This window comes from Archocentrus centrarchus, unplaced genomic scaffold (assembly GCF_007364275.1).
Source record: "Archocentrus centrarchus isolate MPI-CPG fArcCen1 unplaced genomic scaffold, fArcCen1 scaffold_30_ctg1, whole genome shotgun sequence".
NCBI lineage: Eukaryota > Metazoa > Chordata > Actinopteri > Cichliformes > Cichlidae > Archocentrus > Archocentrus centrarchus.
Genome location: NW_022060259.1, coordinates 71,881 through 99,506, shown reverse-complemented (window position 1 = coordinate 99,506; position 27,626 = coordinate 71,881). Strand labels below are relative to the sequence as shown.

General features: G+C 39.3%; 1 protein-coding gene across 1 annotated transcript; it reads left to right on the top strand.

Annotated features, from left to right (window-relative positions):
* The first annotated feature begins 1,754 nt into the window (after positions 1-1,754).
* Positions 1,755-27,451, top strand: ajm1 (apical junction component 1 homolog). Its single transcript, XM_030723889.1, has 2 exons — positions 1,755-1,939; positions 21,952-27,451. Exon 2 carries the CDS (start codon positions 22,006-22,008, stop codon positions 25,279-25,281), a length of 3,276 nt encoding a protein of 1,091 aa, XP_030579749.1. The 5' UTR covers positions 1,755-1,939; positions 21,952-22,005; the 3' UTR covers positions 25,282-27,451.
* The last annotated feature ends 175 nt before the right edge of the window (positions 27,452-27,626 follow it).

Sequence of the window (27,626 nt, the reverse complement as noted above, 5' to 3'; positions counted from 1 at the left end):
TGTATTTGTTTTTGCGGTGTATCTTATTTTGAAGGCATGTTTTACCATGGCTCTAACAGCTGACCAGGGAGCGCTGTGGGCAGAGAGCCTGTTATTCATGTTGAGGCGGGATGTTACGAGAACGCTGCTGATAGAGTTGTATACGAATACAAAGTGGATTCCCGTTTTTTATTATTATACGTAGAAAATATCACACTTGGTTATGGTCGTATCATTTATTTTGACGTATTTATTCGCCACACCTTAAAAGCCGGTCCGTGGAAATATTTTCTAACACTAAACCGGTCCGCGGCTCAAAAAAGGTTGGGGACCACTGGGTTAGCGCACAAGTCTCGGCTTGCAGCAGCTGTTGCGGTGCATTGTGGGATTTGTAGTATAAGTGGTGGGAGTGCTGTTTAACGTTGGCCATTAATAATAGCTATATGAAATGATCTTGCGGGCGTATGAAATTACATCCTTGAGTTTGACACATGGGCTCTAAGAAGACAGCCAAGTGGAAGGAAGGAAGTGCATCAGTCCAGTCGGTATATATATATATATATATATATATATATATATATATATATATATATATATATATATATATATATATATATATATATATATATAGCTTCTGTGAGATTATGTCACATGACAAACAAACCATCCCATGGCTGTAAGAAAAAATGCAGAAGAGGTTACTGATATAATAAACTTGCATAGAAAGTGTCTCTCAGAGCAGCTTTCGCCATCTTAGACCCTATTATACATTTAAATTGTGATGCCAAAAGCTTTTGAATGTTCGTAATTATTTTTTGTTATGTTCACCTTTGTTGAGAAAGCTGTTAATAAAACTACTCATTAAAGCAGCTAACACATTTTTGTCCACCGTACCATGTCACATATCATCACAAGTTAGTAAAAGCTTTTTATGTTTTCCTAATAAACCAATCACTGCCAAATAATATTGTTTGAAAAAAAGATCCGATTGGTGTTTTTAGAGATTTTATTTAGAAAACACAACTATCACTGATTCTTTAGAGACACAAACAATGTGCAGTTATTTCATTATTTTCAAAATACTTTTACCAGGTAAATATTATTATTGAGCAAAGGGCAAAAAAGTAGTAAAATGTAAAATCTACATTTTATAATCAGTTTGTTATATAAAAAAATCTTTATTTTCTTTTGCCTTTTTCCTTGACAGGCTGGACATATTTTACGATGTGCTCATTCTTTGTCTGCTTGCAGTAAATTCGTAAAACGTGTGGGAGCTTGACCGACATGCATTTACAACAAGGTCAACCTGATACAAGGGATGTGAAATTAGTTGGGAAATTATAACTTTTTGGGGGACAAAATCATGATGTCCCAAAGGGACATATGAAGGTTTTTGATAGTTTTTCTGTTCATAAAATATTGGGCTAAAATATGAAAAACACAACACTGCTTTGTTGTTGTTGCTGTTGCTGTTGTTAAGGTGGCGCCACTCAAGGTCAGATGGGGCCAACAAAATGAATAAAGTTCACTTGTTAATGCGAGCATAAATGTGCACCAGAGGTTTGGTACTTTTGGAAATGTTCATCGCAAACAGATGGAAGCCAGAGGCACTCAACCTCATTGGCCAAGGTCTGAGGCGCGCTGCTGTCAGCGCTGCAGGCGCAACCGAGGCAGAAAGAGAGCGAGAGAGAAAGAAGGAGGGCGGGGGAAGGGATGAGGGAGGGAGGATGGGCTGTGGTTGCGACCAGATACATGTTGATGGTGCAGCAATCTACCGACGTTGTATCTTTAGAGAGGAGGAGAGAAAAAAAATGTACGGATTCTGACCAATAAGGGGCATATTACAGCTCTGCCTTTTGCACATGTTTTGATGTCGTCACTGGGAAACCACTATTGCACTGCCTCACATCGCGTATTACAGAAAATGGATGAGCACAAGCTGAGAATCCGGACAGATGCGGTAAGACGCAGCTTTTGATTCACAGTATCGAACTGTCCGGTGCTATGCACAGAGACGCAGTCAGGTGATGCGTGTCGTCTCCCTTCTTGAGCTCTGCATAATTTGACAGCACTGCGACGGCAGTACAAGCTAACAACACTGTACACCCTGTTCTCGACTCTATGCGGTAATAATCAAACTGCATGTAACCACTCGAAGCACGCAAAGCCCCGCGTTGTGTCCACTGCGTGTTCTGGACATGGAGGGATGTAGTGGTTGTTTGTCCTACACATAGACTACTTTTCCCGCTGTTGGCTGATGATAAGACTAATGTGTTCCCATCCTCGAAAACTGACATCATCCTCATAAGGATTCAGGCTCCAGGCAGAAGGAGCTGCAGGAGCTGCTGCAGCACTCGGGATAGCCTGCAGTGTTAGCTAGCCCAGCGATCCAATGCGGTTTGTTCAGACTTGATTCAGAGTTCATTTCATTTCAGAGGACAGGCCCTCAGCACTGCTTTATATCAGTTTGACTGAAATCTATCTATCTAGACAACTCTCAAAAATACTGCCGATCATTGTTTTATTCTTACCTAATACCAACTGGTCCACTACTAATTTGTCATTACTTACTCATTTTAGCATTAGTATTAATCTCTCTGGACCGGTAGACAAGATTTCTACCGTGATCCTACAGGGTCCCCAAGTGGCCACATACTAATATGTCTCTAAAGAACAATAGAGATGGTCTGAGGAAATTGCAGCATTTGTAGAGCTAATGAATCAGCTAGCCACCTTGCATGCAAGAGCATATGTCAGTTCCTTAACTGAGACAGGATACCAGAGGCTACTCCATTGGAATTCAATTCAGTTCAGTTCAGTTTTATGTGTACAGTGCCAAGTCACAACAGTTGCCTCATAGAGCTTTATATTGTAAGGTAAAGACCCTACAAGGAAACATGACCACCTATAACCAAGCACATGGCAACAATGGAAAAACTCCCTTTTAACAGGAAAAAAACTCAGACATTACCAGGCTTAGGGAGAGGCAGCCATTGCGACTGGCAGGACAAAAGACCATACTGGAATAATAGTAAGTAATGATTTAATACAGCGTGATGTATAAACACACAGGGTGAAAAGAGGTGAGTGAAGGAGAAACTTAATAGCCCCCAGCAGCCTGGGCCTGTTACAGTGAAACTAAGGGAGGATTCAAGGTCACCTGATCCAGCCCTAACTGTGATTGTAGGAGCCAAAGTGAATGTTTGTTTTGTTTATGTGTTATGGTGGCACAGATGTTCAGATTTTCTCTACACCTCAGGTGGTTGCTTAGGGGTGTGGTCTTATGTTATTTACCTGATACGGGCATACCCAACAGGCAGTTGGGTGAGGGTTTTTTTTGCAAACTTTTCTGTTGGCCACCATTCTTAACCACCGCCATTCTAGATCATTATTTTGAACGTTATTTCACAATTCTGATCCTAAGCGTATTTAATTGAATGAAAGTTTACCGTCATACGTTTTAAAATAAATACACAAAACGCAAATGGGACTTATCATGGCTTATTGGAGACACATCACAGTACAAAAACCTACTCAGCCAGCAGTGGCTATAGTTTTGGATTGAAGTCGCTACAGTGATCTTTATTGAAAAAGGAACGTTTAAGCCTAAAGGCTTTTACACATTGGATGCGTAAAATTTGTGTGAATGTTACATGCATTCAAAATAGTTTTCAGACTCACACTGGGCACATATTTTCATAGGACGAATTTGTTGCATTTATTTTTTTGATCAAGTTAAATTTTCTGATTTTCACAAGTGAGCAAACAGATTTGACGAATCAGACCACTGCATATGGCAAAAAGTGCTCTCATAGCTCAAAACACACACCAATCCAATGATATGGAAACAGTAAAATATTAATATTTTTCCTCAGACATACAGCTAGTTCCTGCTCTGGGTCGATTTGGTCTCTGAAATTATTTCTCTACCTCCTCAGATGTGCTCCCAACACTGGCAACAAAGAGCTCCCTCTGCCCACTGACACCCTGAAATATGTACAAATGTGGTTGTGATACAGCTTTAACTCCTGGATCAAACCATGAATTTTTCCTTGGTGCTGCATTCTCACGGGAATTTGATGAACCCAGAATCTCTATTTCTTCTTTTTCTTTAGAAATATTAGGACCTCATTACATCATCGCTCGATGTTGACTTTGTTTCTTTCACACTACATTTTTTTAAGATTGTTTCACAAAAACACACTGCGTTTGGTGTGTGTATATAGGTTACACAAGTTCATATCTGAAAAATTCTGAATTTTGTGTCAATTTTTCGCAATGCATTCAGTGCATAAAGGCCTTAACCTTAGAAGTAGAGAGGGTGTCTGTCTCCCAGATCCAAATTGGGAGTTCCACAGAAGAGTGACCTGAAAGATGGAGGCTCTGCCTCCCATTCTACTTTTAAATACCTTAGGAACCACAAGTAAGCCAGCAGTCTAGAAGAAAAAGGCTTTATTAGGGTCATATTACCATATGAGGATGGGGCCTGATTATTCAAGACCTTGTATGTGAGGAGGATTTTAAATTTGATTCTGGATTAAACAGGAAATTTAACAGGTATTTCCCAAAGTCTAAAGAGATCCCAGGGCTGGTCACAGGCCTCAGCTGTTTTGTATGGAACCAGTTTTAGGTCAGCAGTATATTTGTTTTATCACCATTGCCTGTTTCATATTCTCCTAAGACATGTATTCTCAGTTATCCAGGTCATCATAGTCTCTGGAGCTTGAAAAATGGGCGACTGCAATTCTTTCTTGTTTCTAGATGATGTTTCAATTCTCATCCGGAAGGGCTTCTTCAGTTCTCAAACAAAAAGGTGGAAAGACCCAGGTATTTCAACCCCAGTTGGCGTAGTCCCCTGGAGGTGGTTATGACCCTCTATTGTTCATGTGCATTACCACATGCACCAAGGTATGAAAGGAGGCGTGGGTCATTACAATCAGTGGTTTCAGGTGAAACCAATTTGGGACTTCACCCCATTCTGTCAAGTGACCTATTGAGTTCACCTGAACAAAGGTGTGAATGGGGGTTGAGGCACCTGGGGAGGGAGCTCAGGACAGCATTGTAAACGGGGAAAGATGGTGATGTAATCCACCTCCTCTGTTCAGTGATGGTTGTTCTTCTTTCAAACCATCTGTTTTCTCGGTCCAAAATGTGAACAGTGGCATCCTCAAAAGAGTGCCCTTTCTACTTCAGGTGCAGATGTACAGCTGAGTCTTGTCCTGTCGAGGTGGCTCTTCTATGTTGTGCCATTCGTTTGTGAAGAGGCTGTTTGGTTTCTGTAATGTAGAGGTCCATGCGCTCTTCACTGTACTGGACAGCATATACTACATTGCTTATCTTGTGTTTGGGGATTTTTTTTTCCTTGACATGGACCAGTTTTTGCCTTAGATTGTGACTAGGTTTGAAGGATACTGGGATGCCATGCTTGGAGAAAATTCTTCTGAGTTTCTCTGAGAAGCCTGCCACATAAGGGATGACAGTGTTCTGCTTGTCATTCTTACTCCCCCTAGTTTGTGTTTGACCTTCTTTCCTGTGCATCTTGGCTGATTTGATGAAAGCCCAGTTGAGATAACTGTGTTTTAAGGGCTTTCTTTACATGTGTGTGTTCCTTTTGTTTCCCATCTGCCTTAGAGGGAATGTTTTCTGCCCCATTCCAGTGGATGGTGGTAGTCAAAGAGTAAGTACTGGTCCGTGTGTGGGGACTTTAGGTAAAATTCAATGTTGAGGCTTCCATCTTCCTCAATAAGCACTGCACAGTCCAGGAATCGTAAAATATTATCTATGGTATCCTCCCCAGTAAACCTTATATGTCCATCCACTAAGTTGATGTGGGAAGTGAAGGCTTCTACCTAGCCCTTCTTGGGCTTTTATTTTCACCCAGGTGTCATCCACCTGGGTGACCAGTGGCTAGGTGCTATCCCTTTGAAAGAGCCAAGACCTTTACTTTCCATTTCCTCCATGTAAAGGTTCAGTGGGTGACACTGGCGCATCCATGCTTTTGTCTGTAGAAACCATTGTTGAAATTCGAAAATATATGTATTTGAAATATAGATAACAAATGTAAGGCAGAGGTCTAACAGTATGCAAACATGATCTGGGGCAAAGCTGGTTCTGTTTTGTAAGGAGCTGTCTTCCTGTACTTGTTTTCTGACAGTCTCCACTGCCTCAGTTGTGGGTATGCAAAAGAAAAGTGAAACCACATCAAAGGACACAATGGTTTCATCTGGATTCAGTGTAAGAGTGTGGACCTTGTTGGTAAAGTCTGTGGAGTTTTCAATGTGATGGGATGTGATGGGATGTGTTGCCTACAAGCTAAGATAATATGATGGTGAGGTGCTTGGAAATGTTCTAGGTGGCTTTATACTGCTGATTAATTTGTATTATCAATTTCATGTTTGCCTCTTTGGCCAATAACACACTGGTGGGACTTCTATTAATATGACATCTTGCAGGCAAAATAGAGGTTGTTTTAGTGGTGAATGTGAGACCAATGCTACTGTGGTCCAGTCCTTGATTGGGATACTTTAAATATAAGCTTAGATTTAACCTGCAATCCAACTGTGTTTTATGTTGATGTAGTTCTCTTTGTACTTACGAAACTCAGGTGTTTTTAATTCAGGAATAATCATTTTTCCATAGTAAATGGGCTTGAATGGTTTCTCTCTTTAGGGACAGCTTCCTCAGCCTTTGAGAACACCCTTTCACAAGGAACAGAAGAAGCTGCTGTCACCAGGAAGTAAGAAAGGGAGTAAGAAAGGCACCTCTTGAATGATATGGCACTATGATATTATATTTTAATAAACACTGAATAGGTATGTTACAATCACTGCATCTTTGGCAGGCGATGTCATCTCTGATTGCTTTTTGACACGTGAAACATCACTAGCCGCTGATCACACATTTGGAAGTATATGGCTGCATTATTTTATGTTTCAACTTAAATATGACTTAGTTCCATCATGTTTTCTTGATCATAGAGTAGTTTATTAATGACTGAATGCTCCAATGTCAAATCTAGATCCCTTTTCCTGGTGGCTGAGAGATCAGAGAGATTAATTGGCTCTAACTTAATTATTTTAGGGGCTATTGGTGCTTCAGATGTTGGTATTGGAGGTGCTCTGTTACAGGGGAAACCAGGGTATTTTATCATGGAAAAGGAATCCCTTGCACTAAAGTGGGCTTTGGTTTCCCTCCGTTATTACCTCCTGGAAAGGAAGTTCATCTAGGAAACAGACCATTGAGCATTATCACGGCTGCATAACATGAGGGACACCAACTCTAGAATAACATGGTGGGTCCTGTATGGCAGGCCCTTTTAACATAAAATCTGTTTGTCTGACTATCCATAATTACATTTAAGATATCTAAAACTGCATTTTGACTAGACAAAACTACATTTTGACTATCCAGAATGGTAATTTAGGATATCTGCAATTACATTCTGACTAGTAAGGGCAATAATTCAAGATATCTTCAATTACGTTTTGACGAGTCAAAATTCCTTTCAAGATATCTCAAATGACGTCACTGGAGTCGTCATTTGATGGGTCACACATCCGTAATTACAATTTAAGATATCTCAAACATAATTATGACTAGTCAAAATTACGTTTTTAGATATCTGAATTAAGCGATTGCGTGTAAGCCCTCTTGTCCTGTACTGAGCTGTCCAAACAATTGCCTGTGTAGAATGTCAGGTGGCTGCAATGGCGCTGGCCGTTGTCGACACAATTATAAGAAAACGGAACAATATAGAAAGAGCTCTTCAGTATGGCATATGCAGAGAACGTGAAAATCGTGTACTTAAAGAGTGCTTAAGAAATCTCCACAGAATCTCTGATTTTATGGTAGGCCGTTTCAACAAACTGCCTTATAAACATTCTGCCAAAATGCTCCATAAATCTGTGACATTTTGACTAGACAGAATACTAATTCAGTATAACAGTAATGTCCTTCTGACTAGTCAGAATGTTAATTTAAGATATCTTAAATATAAAAGCCATCTAATTCAAGATATCTGTAATTTATTTACAGGGAATTTTGACTAGTCAAAATTACAGTCATTGCCTAGTCATTGTTTGCTTTCAAGATATCTAGAATTTAATTTGCAAAACTATTTATTGCCTATCTAAAAATACATTTAAGATATCTTTAATTACTGTGTCATTTAAGATATCTTTAATTAGAATTATGACTAGTCAGAAGAGATATCTCGAATTAACTTTCTGACTAGTCATAATTCAATTGTATATGAAATAGGTGTTTCAGATAGTCAGCAATTCATTAAAGATATCTTGAATTGAAGCTTCCAATCAACTCAATGGTAAATCTGACATCATTTCGACTAGTCCGAATGTAATTACAGATATCTCAAATAGGTATTTTTTCTAGGCAAAATATAATTAGAGATATCTTAATTTACTAATACGTCTAATCATAAATCAATTTCAGATATCTGGAATGTAAGTGTGGTGAATTGGATTTTATGTTAAAACGGCCTGCCATAGATCCTGGCCATGCAGCCATTTGATTTTGACATACTGCACAGGAAGGGGAAGGACAACTGCACAGCTGACTACCTTTCCAGGACTCTCTGAAGCCTGGGTCTTCAGGGGAGGGAGGGGGAAATGTCACAGGGTAACCGGTGCCCCTAGAGGAATAAATGTGGTAATGGCCAATAACACACTGAAAGAACTTCCATTATTATGACATCTTGCCAGCAAAATAGAGGTTGTTTTAGTGGTGAATGTGAGGCCAATCCTACTGCGGTTCAGTCCTCCATTGGGTTACCTTAAATTTAGTCAGATTCCATATGATGCCGATTTTTGGTAATTTTTTCTTGGCATTGTCATTATTTCCATGATATAAAAAATAAAGATACAATGGCCCCACACATTAAAAACTGATGTGTCATTCTGTGTCAGGGCTTCGAAGCGTGTATTGAGTAATTGAGGGAGACTTTTGTGAAGCGCGTATCGAAGCTTGGGCAGGAGGGAGGGGATGCAGATGGAGACAAGAGGGTGGGGTATTGTGGAGTCAGATGCCAACTCCTAGCCAAAGCAGTTCGCTGATAGTGATGGAGGTTCATCAGCGGCCATGGTACACCAGATCCAGCTCACGCAAATCACAGAGAGGGCAGAGGGTGGGACGAGCGTCCATCACACACTGTCCCCGAGAGATATGATTACCAGCCCAAGGCCGGCTAGGGAGCCGAATTCCTGATAATGCAGATGTTGTTTTGGAACAGGCTGCTTGTTTTTCCAACAGCCTTCAGTTTCACTGGGGAACCCATTCAGTAAATCCAATAATCCAAATTCAATAGTTACCTTCCTCGCCGTGCAGGAACCGAACCTTATTTCCAGATGTAATCCTTCTCGCCTGCGAGCACATTCTCAGCTGCACTACGCTTCTGCTTTATGGCTCAGATCCAACAGATCCAATATTCAGATCCAATATTCCTTTACTTGCCCACTCACTAAAGCTTCCAGAATTTTAGCCAACACCGACAATTTGGAAATTGGCCGATAGTTCGTCAACACCACTGAATCCCCACCTTTTAATAAAGGAAAATCAAAGGCTGATTTCCACATTGAAGGAATTTGAGATTTTTTCACTGTGAGATTAAAAAGGATAGTAAGAGGCTCTGCTATAAAATCAGCTGCCAGCTTAAGAAAGAACGGCTCTAACAAATCAGGTCCACTAGACTTCCTATGATCCAAAGCTACAAGGGCCTAATGGACGTCATTAACAGTAAAAGGTGCCAGGTTAAGTTGCTCACCAGTGTAAACTGGGTGATAAGAACAGGGGGTCACAGAATTGGGTCTAACCGAGTCAAATAAGAAGCCAGAAGAAATAAAATGCTTGTTGAAACAATTCAGTATTTACATCCTGTCATAGACAGGAACAGAATCCAATCAACAGCAGACAAATCATGATGATATGCTTGCTCATTAAAATGCTTCAAGCTCCTCTTATAAATTACACGAAGTTTAACTTTGGGTATTCTGGTATCTCTAGTGACAGCAACAACACAGTGATCACTTAAGTCATTGCAAAAGACACCCAAAGATGAGAATTTATGAGGAACATTAGTCAAGATCAGGTCAATCAAGGTGGACTTCTCTGGGCTTTTAGGGTTTGGCTGTGTGGGTAAGTTGACCAACTGAGTAAGATTAAAAGAGTCACAAAAAGATTTCAAATCTTCTGATGCAGTCTTAAACCAATCCCAATTCAGGTCTCCAATTAAAACAAGTTCACCATAATTTAATCTGGATACAAGTTGCTTTAAAGATTGTAAAGTTTCCTTGGCAGCAGATGGAGGCCTATAGCATCCAACAACAGTTATACAAAGACCTTTGGCAAGTTCCACATTTACTGCCAGAAATTCCAGTTGTTTGCAGATTTTTTTCATAGTGGAGAAAATTTGATCAATGGTGTTTAGGGACTAGTTTGCCAGATCCATGTTGCTTCTTAATCTTATTCTTATTCGGACAGTGTGTAAGAGACGCTGTTACAGCAAGCAGCAAACAGGAGAGATAGGGAGGGCAGGGAGGCAGGAGAAAGATAGAATGTGACGATCCCCATCAGAGAGCAGGAGGGAAATGGCGGTGCTCGCTAGAAACTGCGGTTATAGCGATCCGTTCTGGGAGCTGAAGTAGAAAAAAAACTAACAGCTGAAATTCTCAGCACAACGAGCACAACTCACAAACCCGATAGAGAGTGGTGGAGGCATGGAAAAACACGTCAGCGACAATCCACTCAGTATCAAAGGGAATCCTTCGCAGCGACAGAACTTTATCTGAGGGTTTTTTTCTATCTTCTGTCTCCACTCCATTTTGTGGTGTGGTCAACCACAAAACCCACAAGAAGAAGAAGACAACAACACAGAACTGTAATGCAGCTAATGTGGGCAAAATGCTATTTAATAGACCGGATTGCATTTTTTTTTTTTTTAAGCCTGTCATATCTCGCAGATCTTGCAAACAGAACTGTGATCTGAATGCATTGTTATGCCAAACATATTTGCTATTTCAAAATGAGCTCTACAGGTTCTCTATAGGCTCCTCTTGTTAGTGTGTGACCCTTTATTTTATTTGAATTATTTTTAACATATATATATATATATATATATATATATATATATATATATATATATATATATATATATATATATATATATATATATATATATATATATATATGGGGTGGCTGTAGCTCAGTAGGTAGAGCAGGTCACCTACTGATCGGAAGGTCAGCGGTTTGATTCCTGGCTACTCCAGGCTACATGCCAATGTATCCTTGGGCAAGATACTTAACCCCAAGTTGCTCTCCGACCGTTCTGTCGGAGTATGAATGTGAGTGAATGTTAGGTAATTAAAAGCACTTAGCTTCATAAAAATGGAAGTGCTTGTATGAATGGGAGTGCATGGGTGAATGCAAACAGGTTGTATAAGCGCTTTGAGTGCTCTGACTGAGTAGAAAAGCGCTATATAAGAACTAGTCCATTTACCATTTACCATATATATATATATATATATATATAATGACATAATGCATACAAACGCTTATGGTGCATGGCGTTTTATTTAGGGTGAGCTTCAAAACTTCTCTTGGAAGAGTGTACATCGGTGCCTCTGTCTCCATTCCACCACACAATCTTAAATGAGGCTGACAAGCATGCATTGTTGAACATGTATCATCAGATGTTCCCTGAAAATGGTATCACTGATGGTTGACTGCTTTGCCATGACATGCAACAGGATAACATATCAGAATGTGACTTACTCTACAGATTATTATTATTATTATAACTTTTATTTAACCAGGTTTGTCCCATTGAGATCCAAGATCTCTTTTGCAAGAGAGACCTGGCCAAGAAGGACAGCACATAAAGTTTCAACACAAAATTACATAAATATACACAAAAAAAAAAAAAAATACAGATAATTGAATTTTCAAAATTAGTTAAGAGTCTGCAAGACTAATGAAACATTTACACCCATTAAAAACATTTGCACTCCATCAGCCTGGTTGTAGTGGAATTTATCATTGATTTGAATACATTCAGTGATACCAGACTTTGGAGCTTAAGCTCTGGTTGCAAACAGTTCCATGTACTTGGAGCAGAAAATCTAAAAGCTTTATTCCCCATTTCTGTTCTGACCTTGGGAACAGTAAAATGATAAAAATCCTGGGAACGGAGACTGTAGGCCCTATTATTCAGGATTAAAAGGGATGATAAATAAGGTGGAGTCATTTGAAGAACAGCCTTGTAAATCAACTCATACCAATGGCTGAGGCGGCGCACACATAAAGATGGCCAATTTACTTTACTGTATAAGACACAATGATGAGTTAAAGCTCCACAGTTTGTAATGAAACTCAGAGCACCATGATACACACTATCCAAAACGTGGAGGCATTGAGCAGAGGCATTCATGTATAACACATTACCTTAATCAATGACGGGAAAAAAAGTTGACTCCATTATTTTCTTTTTCACCCTATAAGAAAAGCAAGACTTATTTCTAAAATAAAATCCAAGTAAAAGCTTCAGTTTCTTTACAGTATACTGAATGTGCACCTTAAAAGACAACTGGTCATCAATCAAAAACCCCAAATATTTAAAAGTAGATACAAGTTCAATTTGTTGACCAGTACTGGTGACAATGACAGACTGACTTGATCTTGCTGATTTAGAATTAGTGAAGAACATAAGTTTTGTTTTATCAGCATTTAGAACAAGCTGCAGTTGGTAAAGATGTTCTTGCACTCTGTTAAATGCATTCTGCAGATGTACAAACACTTCTGCAGGTGTAGGTGCAAAGCAATATATGACTGTGTCATCAGCATAAAAATGAATGGCTGCATTTGAGATATTCATTCCAACATTATTTATATACAAGGTAAATAACAAAGGGCCTAGTACTGAACCTTGGGGCACCCCCTTGTGGACAAACTGAACCTCAGAAGAAACACCCTCTAAGTAGACAGCCTGGCTTCTGTCTTTAAGATAATTTGCAAACCATCCAACTGCATGTACAGAAAACCCTGCTGCTACAAGACGTTCAATTAAAATATCATGATCCACTGTATCAAAGACCTTAGAAAAGTCTATAAAAAGAGAAAAACAACATTGTTTATTATCTAAGGCTTCAATTATGTCATTTATAACCTTCAAGGCTGCAGTGGTAGTACTATGTTTTTTGCGAAATCCTGACTGCGAAATCGATAGGATAGAATTAGTGATGAGGTATTCTTTTACTTGTTCACTGACAAGAAATTCAAGAACCTTAGCCAGAACAGATAGTTTAGAAATAAGCCTATAATTGTTTAAAATAGTTGGATCCCCTCCTTTCGAAAGGGGGATAACAAATGCAGATTTCCAGACTTTTGGAATTACTTTGGTCAGTAAAGTAAGATTAAAAGTGTAGCACACTGGGGCTGCTACAATTTCAGATGTCAATTTTAAAAACAAGGGCTCCAAATTATCTGGTCCTGGTGATTTATTAGGATCAAGGTTTTTAAGAGTTTTAGCAACCTCTGTTGTAGAAAAAGGTGTAAAATTAAAAGTCTGAATATTACCAGTGGTTCTGTCGGCTGCTGGAGTGTCATTAAAGGCATTTTCACTAGATGTTGGTTCTTTAGAGGGGTTTTTAGAGTTGAACAAGAACCCAGAGGAAATAAAATGTTTGTTAAAACTATTTAATACATCTGTTCTGTCAGTTACTCTGTTTCCATCAACCAGCATACTGGAAGGAAGATTAACTAAGTTAGAGGTAGTCGATAAAGATTTAATTGCTTTCCAAAATTTTTTGGGACTTTTCAGACTTTCAGTAGTCATGGACAAGTAAAACTCAGCCTTTGTATTTCGGAGACGAGAGGTAAATTTATTTCTTAACTGTCTAAAATAAAGCCAGTCAGTTTCCAGGCCTGATTTACGAGCCCTGGCCCATGCAGAATTTCGCTCATGCAAAATTTCTGCTAATTCAGTTGTAAACATGGATCAATATGGCCTTTAGTTCTGAATTTGCGCAAGGGGGCATGTTTATTAATGATATGACTGAAATTATCACAAAAGTAACTCCAAGCTAATTCAACATCATCAAAAATAGCAATCCTTTCCCAATCAAAATGATAAAGGTCATGCAAGAAAGCCTGTTCAACAAACATTTTCATATTACGCTTTTCTACAAAGCGTGGCTTGCTTTTAGGCAGCCTTGTGTCTCTCACGACCACTATCACACAGTGATCACTCAAATCATTTGGAAAGACACCAGTTGCCACATATTTGGAAGGCATGTTAGTTAAAACTAAATCAATGAGTGTTCCTGTTTGGGAACATTTAGGGTTGGGTCTAGTAGGGGAATTAATTAATTGTGTGAGGTTAAGAGAATCACATTGTTCTTTCAGGTCGTCGGACATAGGCATGAGCCAATCGCAGTTTAAATCTCCCACCAAAAGTAATTCGCTGTATTTCAGCTGTGATAAGAACTTAACAAGGGAAAACAATGCGTTTTTAGGAGCAGATGGCGGTCTATAACATCCTACCAACATAATACGGTGATTCTTTGTTAATTCTATTTCAAGAGCAAGCAACTCGAACTCCTTAGATACTGACTCTTTAAGTACTAAGTTAACATTAAAATTGCTCCTGATATACATCGCAACACCGCCCCCTTTTCTTGGACAATCAGCACGATAAACATTATAGCCATTAACAGAAATATCCTTATCAAGCACAGATTTGGTGAGCCAGGTTTCAGATAAGACAATAACGTCAGCATTTGTTGAATTTATCCAGACCTTTAACAAATCCATCTTATTTAATAGACTCCTTACATTTATATGAATTAATCCAAGACCAGTTCTAGATTTAAAGTCTGCAGGGGTATAACAGTGAACCGGTGTATCAGGGCCTGGATTAGTCTCAACATTCCCTGAGAGCAAAAGCAATAGTATAACTAAATGCTTAAGCCTGATGCTACAACCTTTTACATCCAACACTTGGTTGGAAGGGTAGATGTTAGCAGTAGAGGAGGACGTAGAGTTACAAAAATGTTCACTCAGGACAAGGAGACAGCAAAACTGCAGGGACATGCTAGATTTAAACAGCCACTTAGATATGTTCAAAGGCATTGCTATCCTATGCTCATGTGAATTTGTAAAAGTAGCTCTGCAACAGTCATTGTCGGGGAAAGTCACATTTTCATAGTTAAAACTGTGGCCTACCCTGTCGAATATATTATAAGAGGAGGAGAAATGCCACACATGTGGGGCCACCACCCAGCTTTTCCAACCAAGGACATAATTCCTAATACAATGATTGACAACATTGTAAAAGAAGACGATTAAAGGCTTCACTGGAGGCTTAGGTTGGATTGATGACTGCAGAGTAGGGTGAATGGAACAGACCTCAGGCTGCAGAGCAGGACAGATGGAACAGGCCTCAGATTGCAGAGCAGGATGAATGGAGAAGGTCTCAGGCTGCAGAGCAAGGTGGATGGAGAGGGCCTCAAGCTGCAGAGCAGGGTGGATGGAGAGGGCCTCAAGCAGCAGAGCAGGATGGATGAAACAGCCCTCAGGCTGTGTCAACAGTATACGTGAAACTGCTGTATGTTGCTGGAATTTTTGGACCAATTCTCAAGCCCCACCACAGCAGCTCCAGGAAGAACTAAATCTCAGTCACACCTCACAATTCCAGGAAGCTCAGGACAGGCCACAGCTAGCAAACCAGCCACAAGCAGAAGAATCAGGCCAGAGCATACAAGGCATAGCAGCCTTCCAAAGCAGAAAAAAAAATCCCAGTTCAAATGAAATTTAAAATAAAATACAATAGAAAACACTAAAACAAACAGACACCTGACAGAGACAAAAGACATGCTGCCATCTTGATGGATCCAGAGCAGAAAGGTCAGCACATGTATATGCTAAGTTGTGTGGAAACACTAACAGTTTGAGGAACCAGTCATTGACCCTTTAGCAGAACCACGTCCAGCCATTATAAAGCAGTTCATAGTTGTCAATGTTGTGTCAAAATGCAGTACATTTAAACATCTTGTTGCACAGGTTTCTTGGCTTAACCCCCACCCAGACACATTTTTATGGCAAGCCAGTAGAAGTTTGGTTCTTGCAGGGAACAGACACCTCATTCCCAGCATCATTTCTACCTGTTGAGCGCTTTGCTGGAAGATGTGTTGCATACACATTCACTGTCTGTCTAAGCAGGACAACTGAGAAGGTGACTGTTGTACTGCGGTTGTACTGTGGTTGAGATCTAGATTTAGTATGGGGCAGTGCCCCTAGAAATGAGGGGAGTCTTCATTTAAGTCTTTAAAATATAAAACTTTGTAAATGACTTCATGCTTTTTGTCTGGAATAATTTTCAAATATTTAAAGATTTTCTGTTAATTGTTTTATTGTAAAAGTCTTATTCCAAAACATGTTGCATTAAAATTTTTAGATTTTTCTGATGAAGGTTTTGCTAATATCTCTTATGTACATCCATGTATAGCAAAATAAAAGTTTATGTGTTCTTATCACTTCTGCCTTGGTAGTCTTTAATGTCATTAATGCATGTGAACATTGTCTCCAAACATTCACTGAACATTTATGGCAGCATTCATGGGATATTGTCTGAATGTTCAATGCTAGCTGAGAAGCCACTGCACAGAAGAGGATGATGGTGTGACAGACTTTTTGTTACAGTGAATTACCACTGTAATTCACTGTAACTGAGTATGCTTTTCAATGAAAATAATGCTTGTGGTGTCACCAAAATCAAGTTATAGCCTTTGTTTATCTCCCTCAGTCCACTAAAGTTCAGGGTTCACAAATAACTCCATGACAAAGGCTCACAAAACAGAAGCTCACAGCCTTATTGGAAAAAGGGACAAAAGCTGAAAACTTCCAAAAGTATATTTCCAGCTAGATAATACTAATTTATAAATTAGAATGATTTCTTGAGAATTTAGTCTTGTTTGAATATTTCACTGTATAATAATTAATGTGTAGTCACATTGTAATGGAAAAAGGCTTAAAAGATGATAATGTAAATTTGATTATATATATATCTCAAAATAAAAATATGTTGGTTACAACTGTTGGGAGGGTTAGACCACTGGTGAGTACTGGTGACCACTGGTGAGTACTTGATTTGCATATGTATGACTCACAGAAACCTCCTTTACATATGAAAGCCTGCCGGAGCTGGGGTAACACTGACACAGAAAGTCCATGGCAGTTCCCTACAGTTTTCTGTTCTGACCAAAGCCTCCTGCTGAGAGCCCTAAATCTCAAGGCGCGCTGCAATATTACATGCCAGTAACTGTTGAAAAACCCACTTTTCATGCACTGTGTGTAAGTTGCAAGTTGAGGATTTTAGTCATTTTGAAGGTGTTTAAACGTAGTATGCAGAAGTTTTGATCTGGGTTAATAGAAAGCTCTCACTCCCATTCTGCAGTTGGGAGGGAACTTGAATCATCAATTTTTTTAACAATAACTTATACCCTTTATATAATAATTTTGCAGTACAGAGATTTAATAATTTTGTTACCCATGTAGGTATTTCTAAGTTTAGTAGATTGGGATTAACTCTTACCTTTATGATGGACTTCAATTGCTGATTTTCAAGAAATTTACTGATGCTGATTCCATATTTTGATATAAATTCTTGTAATAAAATGAAATTTCTGTCATGGATAAGATGTTGTAGATTGTTTTTTTTTTTATTTGATTTTTTTATCCCTTTTTTCATGCCATGATGGTTCAGTATTTTCTTTTTGTGATAAATATCTGAATTGTTCCCAGTGGGTGTTTAGTTTACAGACTGTCAGAGGTGTTTATGCTAATGAAAGGGAGATCAGAGATTTTCACTCTTCAACACTTGTTTGGGCTGTTTAACAAGCTTGATTTTATTCATTTTAAAACATACAGCAATCTGTTGGCTAAGGAGTAATGATAAGTTTGGTAGTTCTAAAGCACCATTGTGTTTTGGCTTTTGTAGAGTGTTTAAACTTTCTTGTGATGGGTTGTTTTTCTTTAGAAAAATGTGTGATGTTTGGCAACTCTCCCCATGAGTAATATAGGTAAAGTTTCCAAAATATGAGCTCACCCTCTGTTTTTAGAAGAGGAATGTGCTAGACATTCATAAATGTAGACCTTAAAATAATTTGCAAAGTTCTTTGCCAAAAGATTAGAAAACTTCACTCCATTTATATTCACATCCTGACCAAACAGGCTTCATCAAGGGTAGATGCTCAGCTAATATAAGAAGTAAGGGGGCGAGCAAGTACCCCTGCCTGGTGCCCCTCTGCAGACTGAAGCTTTGGGAAGTAAGCTTGTTTGTCCCAACACATGAATTTGGAGAGCTGTAAAGTGTTTTCATCCAATCGGTGAACCAAATGAACGAAATCCAAATTTGTGTAGGACTTGTAAAAGACAATTTCATTTTACCTGATCAAATAGTCATTTGATTGCATATAAAGAGAGAAACGTTGTTTCTAATTTGCTAAAGGAACAGCAGTCTATTAAATCTTTATTATCTTTCCTGATGGCACAGGCATATTTTTTCACTCATGGACTGACCACCACAGAGTCCAGACCTCAACTTCATTGAGAATTTTGGGGTTCTTTGGAGAAGGCTTTGCACAGTGGTCAGAATCTGTCATCATCACTGCAAGATCTTGGTAAAAAAAAATAATGCAACACTGGATGGAAATAAATTTTGTGACATTGCAGAAGCTTATCGAAACAATACCACAACAAATGCATGCTGTAATCAAAGCTAAAAGTGGTCAAGCGGCCAAGTACAGAGATATCCTGGAAGAAAACCTCTTCCAGAGTGCTCAGGACCTCAGACTGGGTGGAAGGTTCACCTTCCAACAAGACAATGACCCTAAGCACACAGCTAAAATAACAAAGGAGTGGCTTCAGAACAACTCTGTGACCAGTCTTGACTGGCCCAGCCAGAGCCCTGACCTAAACCCAATTGAGCATCTCTGGAGAGACCTGAAAATGGCTGTCCACCAACATTCACCAGCCAACCTGATGCAACTGGAGAGGATCTACAAGGAAGAATGGTAGAGGATCCCCAAATCCAGGTGTGGAAAACTTGTTGCATCATTCCCAAGAAGACTCATGGCTGTACTAGCTCAAAAGGGTGCTTTTACTCAATACTGACCAAAGGGTCTCATTATTTATGACCATGTGATATTTCAGTTTTTCTTTTTTAATAAATTAGCAAAAATTTCTACATTTCTGTTTTTTCTGTCAAGATGGGGTGCTGAGTGTACATTAATGAGAAATAATATGAACTTTTTTGATTTTAGCAAATGGCTGCAATGAAACAAAGAGTGAAAAATTTAAAGTGGTATACTGCCTGGCCAAAAAAAAAGTCGCCACCAAAAAACAAGGTCACACTAATATTTTGTTGGACCGCCTTTAGCTTTGATTACAGCACGCATTCGCTGTGGAATTGTTTTGATTAGCTTCTGCAATGTCACAAGATTTATTTCCATCCAGTGTTGCATTATTTTTTTTTACCAAGATCTTGCAGTGATGATGACAGATTCTGACCACTGCGCAAAGCCTTCTCCAACACATCCCAAAGATTCTTAATGGGGTTGAGGGCTGGACTCCCTGGTGGCCAATCCATGTGTAAAAATGATGTCTTATGCTCCCAGAACCACTCTTTCACAATTCTAGCCCAATGAATCCTGGCATTGTCATCTTGGAATATGCCCATGCCATTGGGGAAGAAAAAAATCCATTGATGGAATAACCTGGTCATTCAGTATATTCAGGTAGTCAACTGACCTCATTCTTTGAGCACATAATGTTGCTGAACCTAGATGTTGGTGGACAGCCATTTTCAGGCCAACTGCAGCAACCCCAGATCATAGCACTGCCCCCACAGGCTTGTACAGTAGGTGTTAGCAGGGCTTTCAAATTGTTTTGAGTAGCAGGGGGGCATGCCAAAGTAGCAGGTACCTTATGACCGAGACCGAAGCCATGACGGCAGCAAACGATATGAATAGTCACATGACAGTGACATGGCATTTGTGAACCAATCAAATGGCTCAGATTGAAAGAACCTAAATATTGCTACGTGTCCACATGGCACTGGAAATGGAGATGGCGGACGGTGCAAAAATTTTTTTTTAGGAATATATATATATATATATATATATATATATATATATATATATATCAGGGGTGGGACTTTAACGCGTTAATTTCGATTAATTAATTATGGGGAAATTAACGCGTTAAAAATTTTAACGCATTTTAATCGCACTTTGCACCGTGGAACGTTTCTCAGTGCACGAGTTCCCGGCATACAGATTATATCGACGCACAATGTCCAAATTAGGGGCCGCATCGTACGAAGGACCCGGCCCACGTCTTTCGCAGCCCACGAACACCACAAAGGCCGGAAGTGAGCGGCTAGCCTTCATATCAGCTGCCGTCACCTCTGCGTAGCTCATGTCGCCTAGCAACCGTGAGTGCGAAGCACAGCTGTGTAAAAGCAGCTGATTAAACGGAGAACGAACTTTTTCTCCTTTTTGTGGTTTAATTTTAAGTCTTTAATTCAAAATAAGCTGTTAAAACAAGCATAACACATTTCAACATCAAGGAATACAGCTGAGAGAATGATTAATTTCCAACTATAACAAGTGAGACATTAATGTTGAATAAAACTATCCAGTTATGATGCTTAACTTTAATTTCAGGAGTTTGCTTATCACAGGAGCACTGCCACCCTTCATTGGTCTGTGTAGTAGACTGGTGGGAAAATGAACAAAATTTTGAAGTTTAAGCTTATGTATATTGATTCATTCATCAACTAAACTTAAATTAATATTTATCATGTCAAATATTGAAATGCGATTAAAATGCGATTAATTTCGATTAATTAATTACAAAGCTTGTAATTAATTCGATTAATTTTTTTAATCGAGTCCCACCCCTAATATATATATACCGTATTTTCCGGACTATAGAGCGCACCATACTATAAGCCGCACCTACAAATTTTTTGGAAAAAACTGGAAACGTACATATATAAGCCGCACCGGGCTATAAGCCGCTGGTATCTCCGCCGCTCTCGGTTTTCCACAATTACTCGGCACTCAGCAGAGGGGGACAGACAACCCCAAATTTGAGTTATAACAAGTCAATTCACCATTGATTCGTTCACGCCGAGCTTACGTGCAGCGGCTCTATTTCCCTCCTGTAGTGCCAGGTCGATAGCCCTCAACTTAAAAGCGGCATCATAGGAAGTTCTTTTTGTGGTTTCCATGATGAGGGAGTTTGAAAAAAATCTCTTTTGTGCCTGCTGCTAGCACTTGTTGGCGCTTTCTTCTTTGATTTCCAACTTTGACGTCCCATGATTCATATCCTGCTAAAGAGCCCCCTGGTGGTTAAAGAAAAATCCACAGAAACGCCGCACCGGGCTATAAGCCGCATGGTTCAAAACGTGGGAAAAAAGTAGCGGCTTATAGTCCGAAAAATACGGTATATATATATATATATATATATATATAGACACACACACACACATTTGAAATTATATTGTGTATGTTGAAAAGAAACAGGAAAGAGGGAGTGAGATAGGGGAAGACACACAGCAAAGCGCCACGGGTTGGACACAAACATGTAATATTCAGATATAAATAATATTAATAAAATTAATAAATAAGTATTAACGTGTTGTTGTCCCTCAAGGACTGAGGGTACAACCCTTTAGAACACCCAAATTCCACGTTTCTGCTAAAAAACCTGCTGGACTAAATTTGTAATACTGTTTGCTTTCATCTACAACTAGTACTAGCAGGCTGAATTTGTTGCGCAAATGTAAATTCTGGTTAATATTGATTTCAAAATTCAATTTTGGGAATAACGTGTTAACAAGTAACCCATATTTCATGTATATAAAAAAATCTGACTGAAATTCTTTGTTTATTTTTCCAGGCAATGTCAACATTAAAGCAACTTGATGGAGAAAACTAGAGGAATCCCTTTAAGATGACACGCACAGACCCACCTGACATACTGGTATCAACTGTGCATCAAGACATAAAAGTGATCCCCATTTCTTCACACTATAAATCATTACAATCTTCCAAACAATGTGATAATATAAATGACAACACACTGGAGGAGAAAAGCAAAATCAATAAAAGACACTGCCGTACCTTTGACCACAAGTCACTGGAGAACCCCAAATCACACAAATACTCTATGGATTCTCCATACAAGATGGGTGATAGGCAAGCATCCAACCCAGATGTTACCTGGAGTATGTTGGGCCATCGGCAGAGATACCGCTTTTCTGCTCCAGATATTTTTAGCCACAAGTTGACTCCTCAGCCAGTGACAACAGATATGGCTAGTGAGGTAATTATCCCTGAACAAAAACGAAGGACCAGGTCAAAAAGTGCCCCTCGTGTCCAGACCACTTTCAACCCTGTATCTCTTGAAGGATCTTCATCTTCAGGGAGGAAGGGTAGAGAGTCCCAAAGGGCTTCCAGAGACACTCGCTGGAGACCAGAAGTATCACCACGTAGGGAGCCCTCCTATGCAGCAGCCAGGGCTCATATGCAAGAAGTACATCCTGTTAAGTTGCAGCCACAAATGGGTGACAGAAGTCGATATTCTCCTTACTACACTACTGATAATTTTGAGGATGAAGGTCTGGATAAACCAGCAACTAGCCCTCATGTCAGGTGTCGGGTTGATATCAAACCTGATGACGCAGTATTACATCATTCAGGACGAAAAAAGGCTACACCTCAAATGGACATACCCTGGCAGAGACGCCACAGTGCAGGGACTAGGAGCCTGACTGTGCCACGCCATTTCTCCTATTCTAGAACACCAACTCCCACTGACTCATTTGTTACTGAGAGTAGACAAACTTGTCAATATTCTCGTAGCATGCCAAATAGTTATTTACAACCTATGGAGATTCCCCTGCAGAGGATGCCTTCATCAGGTGATTTCTATGGTAGAGAACGCAGAGCTCACTCCAGTCCAAATGTGCCAACAAAGTTCTTTTATGCAGATGACCCAGGGGGATATGTTACTACTGCTCCTCCACAACCATGTTCTTACTTTCATGATGAACGTTATACACCAGGACAAGCATATACTCCAAAAGTTCAATTTGTGCAAGATCCAAGGACTCGAATAGTGCATGCTGTAGCTACAAGACCATATTATTCTGAGATGGAGCCCTATCCATACTCTGTGAAGACAGGGTATCCCAAATCCTATGCAGCAAATGAACCAGGGCCATATATCATACAGACACCTCCAACAAGAATATTTTATGGGGATGATCCCAGATCTTATCAAATTCAGACTGCTCCACCTAGGTTTTATTATTCCAGCGAGATGTATGCAGTGCCACCAGAGCACCATGTCCCAGCAAGGGCATATTATACAGAAGGCAGAAGACATGCTAGAGTAATGCATTCACAAACAGATGACTGGTATGGCTCAGATGCATCTGGTTACTCCACCAATCCTGCCTCTCATGTATCTCAAGTCACTCCAACAAGAGTCCGGCAAGAACCTGTATTAACTCCATGGTATACCAACCCATGTGTTGAACCTCAGAGTTTTGGAACAGATTCCAAATCTTACTCAAGATCTTGGGACAATATTCTCAACTCACGTGTGGAGAGAGAACAGCCTCTTCCTGTACAGCGAGGTCAGAGCTACGATGATCTTCTTGACTCCAGAAAGCCTGAGAGAACTGCTGGTGAAAAGCCAGAACCAGTGGTTGTCAATCTCTCTAGTTCACCAAGACGCTATGCAGCCTTATCAATGTCTGACAACTCACTGATTGACAAAAGCCCAACAGAGACATCAAAGAGCACTACCAGTAAACTCTGGTTTGTAACTCCTGAGATAACAATCACGGACAATGACATTCGACCAGGAAGCCTTAATAAAGCTGAAGGACGGTCTGCCAGTTGGGATATTCTTAATACCAGAAGCACAGAGACTCCAGAAATGCTTCAGCGGGACTTTGAAAGCTCAGCCAAAGAGAAGACACATGACAATGCCTCACTTCAGCAAAGTCTTGAACAACTGGATGAGCTTCTTGCTGATCTTGTGACTGACTACAAGCCACCCAGTAGAAGGCCAAGTGAAGACATTCTGGACCAATTAAAAAAGTTAATTGATGAGGAAGAAGCAGTATCTCTGTCCAGAAAGAGCTCAAAGGCAGGCACAGAGGAAGCAGCTCCACTGGACAAACAGCCCACCTCAATCCGAATAAATCCTGATGCTTTTCGAGATATGGATGGAGCAAGTGATGTAATGAAGAGTGCAGACGAGTGTTCCCCTGATCAGAGCCCAGATGAGGATGACACAATGATGTGCTCTAACAACAAATGCCGGAGGACAGAAACCTTATTCAATGCTTGTCTTTATTTTAAGTCCTGCCACAGCTGTTACACTTACTACTGCTCTCGAAATTGTCGCAGGGAGGACTGGGATATTCATAAAGAAAGCTGCCTGTATGGAAGAATTGGTAGCACTTGCCGTCACATCATCAAACACTGCCGGGAGACTGTTGAAGTCCACAAAGCCTTCTCCCGTATTGCCAAAGTTGGCTACCTTTCTCGAGGTAGAGGAGTTCTCTTCCTTGGTTTTCCTAATCCTGTATCATCTAGTAACTTCCTGCAGTATGGTCTGGATAGTTTACTTATGTCACCTACATATTTGTCCCTCCGAGAGCTTGAAAGCTTCAAGGACAACCTAGGGGAGTACTGTAAGGAACTGCAGGAAGCTGGTAAAGAATATGACCCAAACGAATGCTTCATCTTGAATGTATCCATTGCTGTAGGTGAGCAGTTACCTGAAGGGCCATCACCAAGGAACCAAGCTCCAACTGTCAGAAAATATGCAAAAGTAGCATTGGCTTCCTTTAGCCCAGAGAGAAAGGTTCACAAGCAAGAGAGTGACATGGAAACATTGATTCTTACTCCACCCCCAGGAACAGCAGATCTTGACAAAGAGGGAGAGGAAGGCCGGAAGGCCAGAGAAATCTGTTTTATCAATATACAACGTGAATTAAGGATTCGAGGGGTTTTCTTACGCCATGAATACCCACAGGTTTATCAGCAGCTCTGTGACTTTGTGGAAAGTAACAGAAGATTCACACCCACAACAATTTATCCTATTGATAAGAGGACCGGTAAACAATTTATGTGCATGATTATGGCTGCCTCAGAGCCCAGGACGTTGGATTGGATAGGCACCCCACATCTCCTTGATGACATTATTTAAGTGCACCTTCAGTTGTAAATATATATGTATAGAAATACATATATATTGTTATACATATTTATATATCAATTCAATTATAAAACATTTCTAGATAACTATTTTGTTATCAAAATGATATATATATATATATATATATTACTTGGTCAGTATTAATCTTTATCAGAATATTTCCTGGAAGGTGCAGAATGAGTACAATACATTTTTTATTTGAATTTTTTTAACATATCTTTTATCAACCAATTTTTCCATATCCTGGTCATGTACTCTTATGATACATTTCCTTTTGTTAGGGAGTACCTAAAGGAAAATTCTGGTGTTTTCATTTTTGTTCAGATTAGCAAGTACTGTATGTTCATTGCATCATAGCCTCTTAAATGAGTGTGTTTGTTTCTGTGAGTGACTACCACATGACTATTTTCATATGTCACTTAAACGGTACACTATGCCGAAAAATAATGTATTTATTATTTTCTTAGTTACATAAATACTTTCCTATGCAATGTTATTTCATGAATTAAATACTGCATTCCTACAGAAAGTAGTTTCTGTTATATTACATTATATGTTAAAAAAAAAAAGAAGAAGCTCCACCTGATCTAAAATAGTAAAACTTTTGTTGGCAGCATAAATCCTTATAATAAGACAACTGTGAAGACTGAAGAAGAGATATTTGATCTTACCTGAATCATCCATAAATAAAACTGATGTAGTTATGCTGCTTTGGTGCTACTCTAAAAATTACAATTTAAATTTAATTAGTTCTTCAAGTCTGCTCTTCAAAATCAGTTGAACAGTGCTGGACTTGAAAGTTAGATTTTGAATAAATACTGGAATTGTACCAGTTACCAGCCACACGGTATGTGTTGGCCTGTACTGTTTAGTTTTAAGCACTGTGAATAGTGAGTGTTACCAATTACAGTAAAAGTAAGCAAACAAACAAAAAACACAAAAAATGGTTTGAAACCAAAAAATCATGCAGTTTTCTCCAACAGTCAGGTGGACAAGTTGTATTTTTAGATATAGTTGTAAACAAAGCTATATGAATAAACAGCAGGAGCAGGTTCTTGTCCTTAGAACAAGGTGAGCTGGAGTAGTAGCTATATGGTACATAAATATTTAAAGGAGACATTAGCTGTGTATTTGTGCTGCACTAGTTTTATTGCATTTGTGACCTATACTCCATTTTTGTTTCAGCAAATTGGAGCCATTATATTACTCATTGGTTTCAGAAGTTTTAGAAATATTTCTTAATGAAAGCCCATTTCACATAGAAAGTGGCATGTGCTTTATTGACCACTAGTTTGAGCAAACAGCTCAGAATTTGTGTTGGCCGCAGACTGCCTGTACTTTGACATTTTTTGCAGCCACTCATGGTCTTTGTGTGTATTATGTGTCCACTCCCACTCATTCTGTTTCTATTGGTTGTACAGATTTACATAACACCAGCACGTGAGTGTTCCCCAGCTGGCATGATTTGCTCGATGCAGCAGGAACTCATTCTTGCACGGTGCATTGTCATTGTCGCCTTGTATGTGAATGGCCGTGTTGGCTAAACAACATGGCTAAACAGGGCCATGGGTAGAATATTTCTTAACTTCTAAATCTCAAATGCCTGCCAGTGCACTGATTAAAACTCGAGTTTTAAAGAATCAGTCTAATATTGCAACAATTTGAAAATGTTCAGGCAACCCCTTTTTGACCCCTGCATCTGCAGAAGACATGAATTTGTCAGCTAGTCCTCAGAAGTAAGTCCAGGTTTGAATCATTCCTCAATATTTCAATTTTTCCTTTGTGATATCAGCTTTCCTTTGAGTTTGTAATACAAAGTACAATGAAACTTGAGGAACATATATTTGAAAATAAATTTTACTTGCAGGACATGCTGTACAGATTCAGTGAAAAAGTTACTGGCCGCATGTTATTCTGTTCTAGTGCTCTGATAATAATTTTAACACAACATAAATGATAGTAACTTGCTTGATGAATGGATTTGTCGAAGTGAAAATCCTGTGACTATCCTGTGTAATAAAAAAATAAGTGAATTTTCCATTTTTGTCATTCAAGTTAAAATAACATGTCAAGGCAATGAAAAAAGAGACCTCACTAAGTCTAGAAAACCCAGTAATCTTGTATTTTTTATACTTTCAATATAAGTGTCTGAGTGTGTCTATTTATAAATCATATCTAATAAATGGAATGGGAACTGCTATCTGGCTATTCTTGTGATGATGTTCATCTGGGTCAGACTGTCAAGTTTTTGTATTTTTGTTTCAAAAGAGGGACATATTACAAATATGGGGGGTATAGAAGCCATTGTTTGGTGAACTGAACCATGAATGGATCAC

What these genes read in the sequence shown, in the direction of transcription:
- ajm1 (XM_030723889.1), top strand. Translation starts at nt 22,006, where the DNA reads ATGACACGCACAGACCCACCTGACATACTGGTATCAACTGTGCATCAA.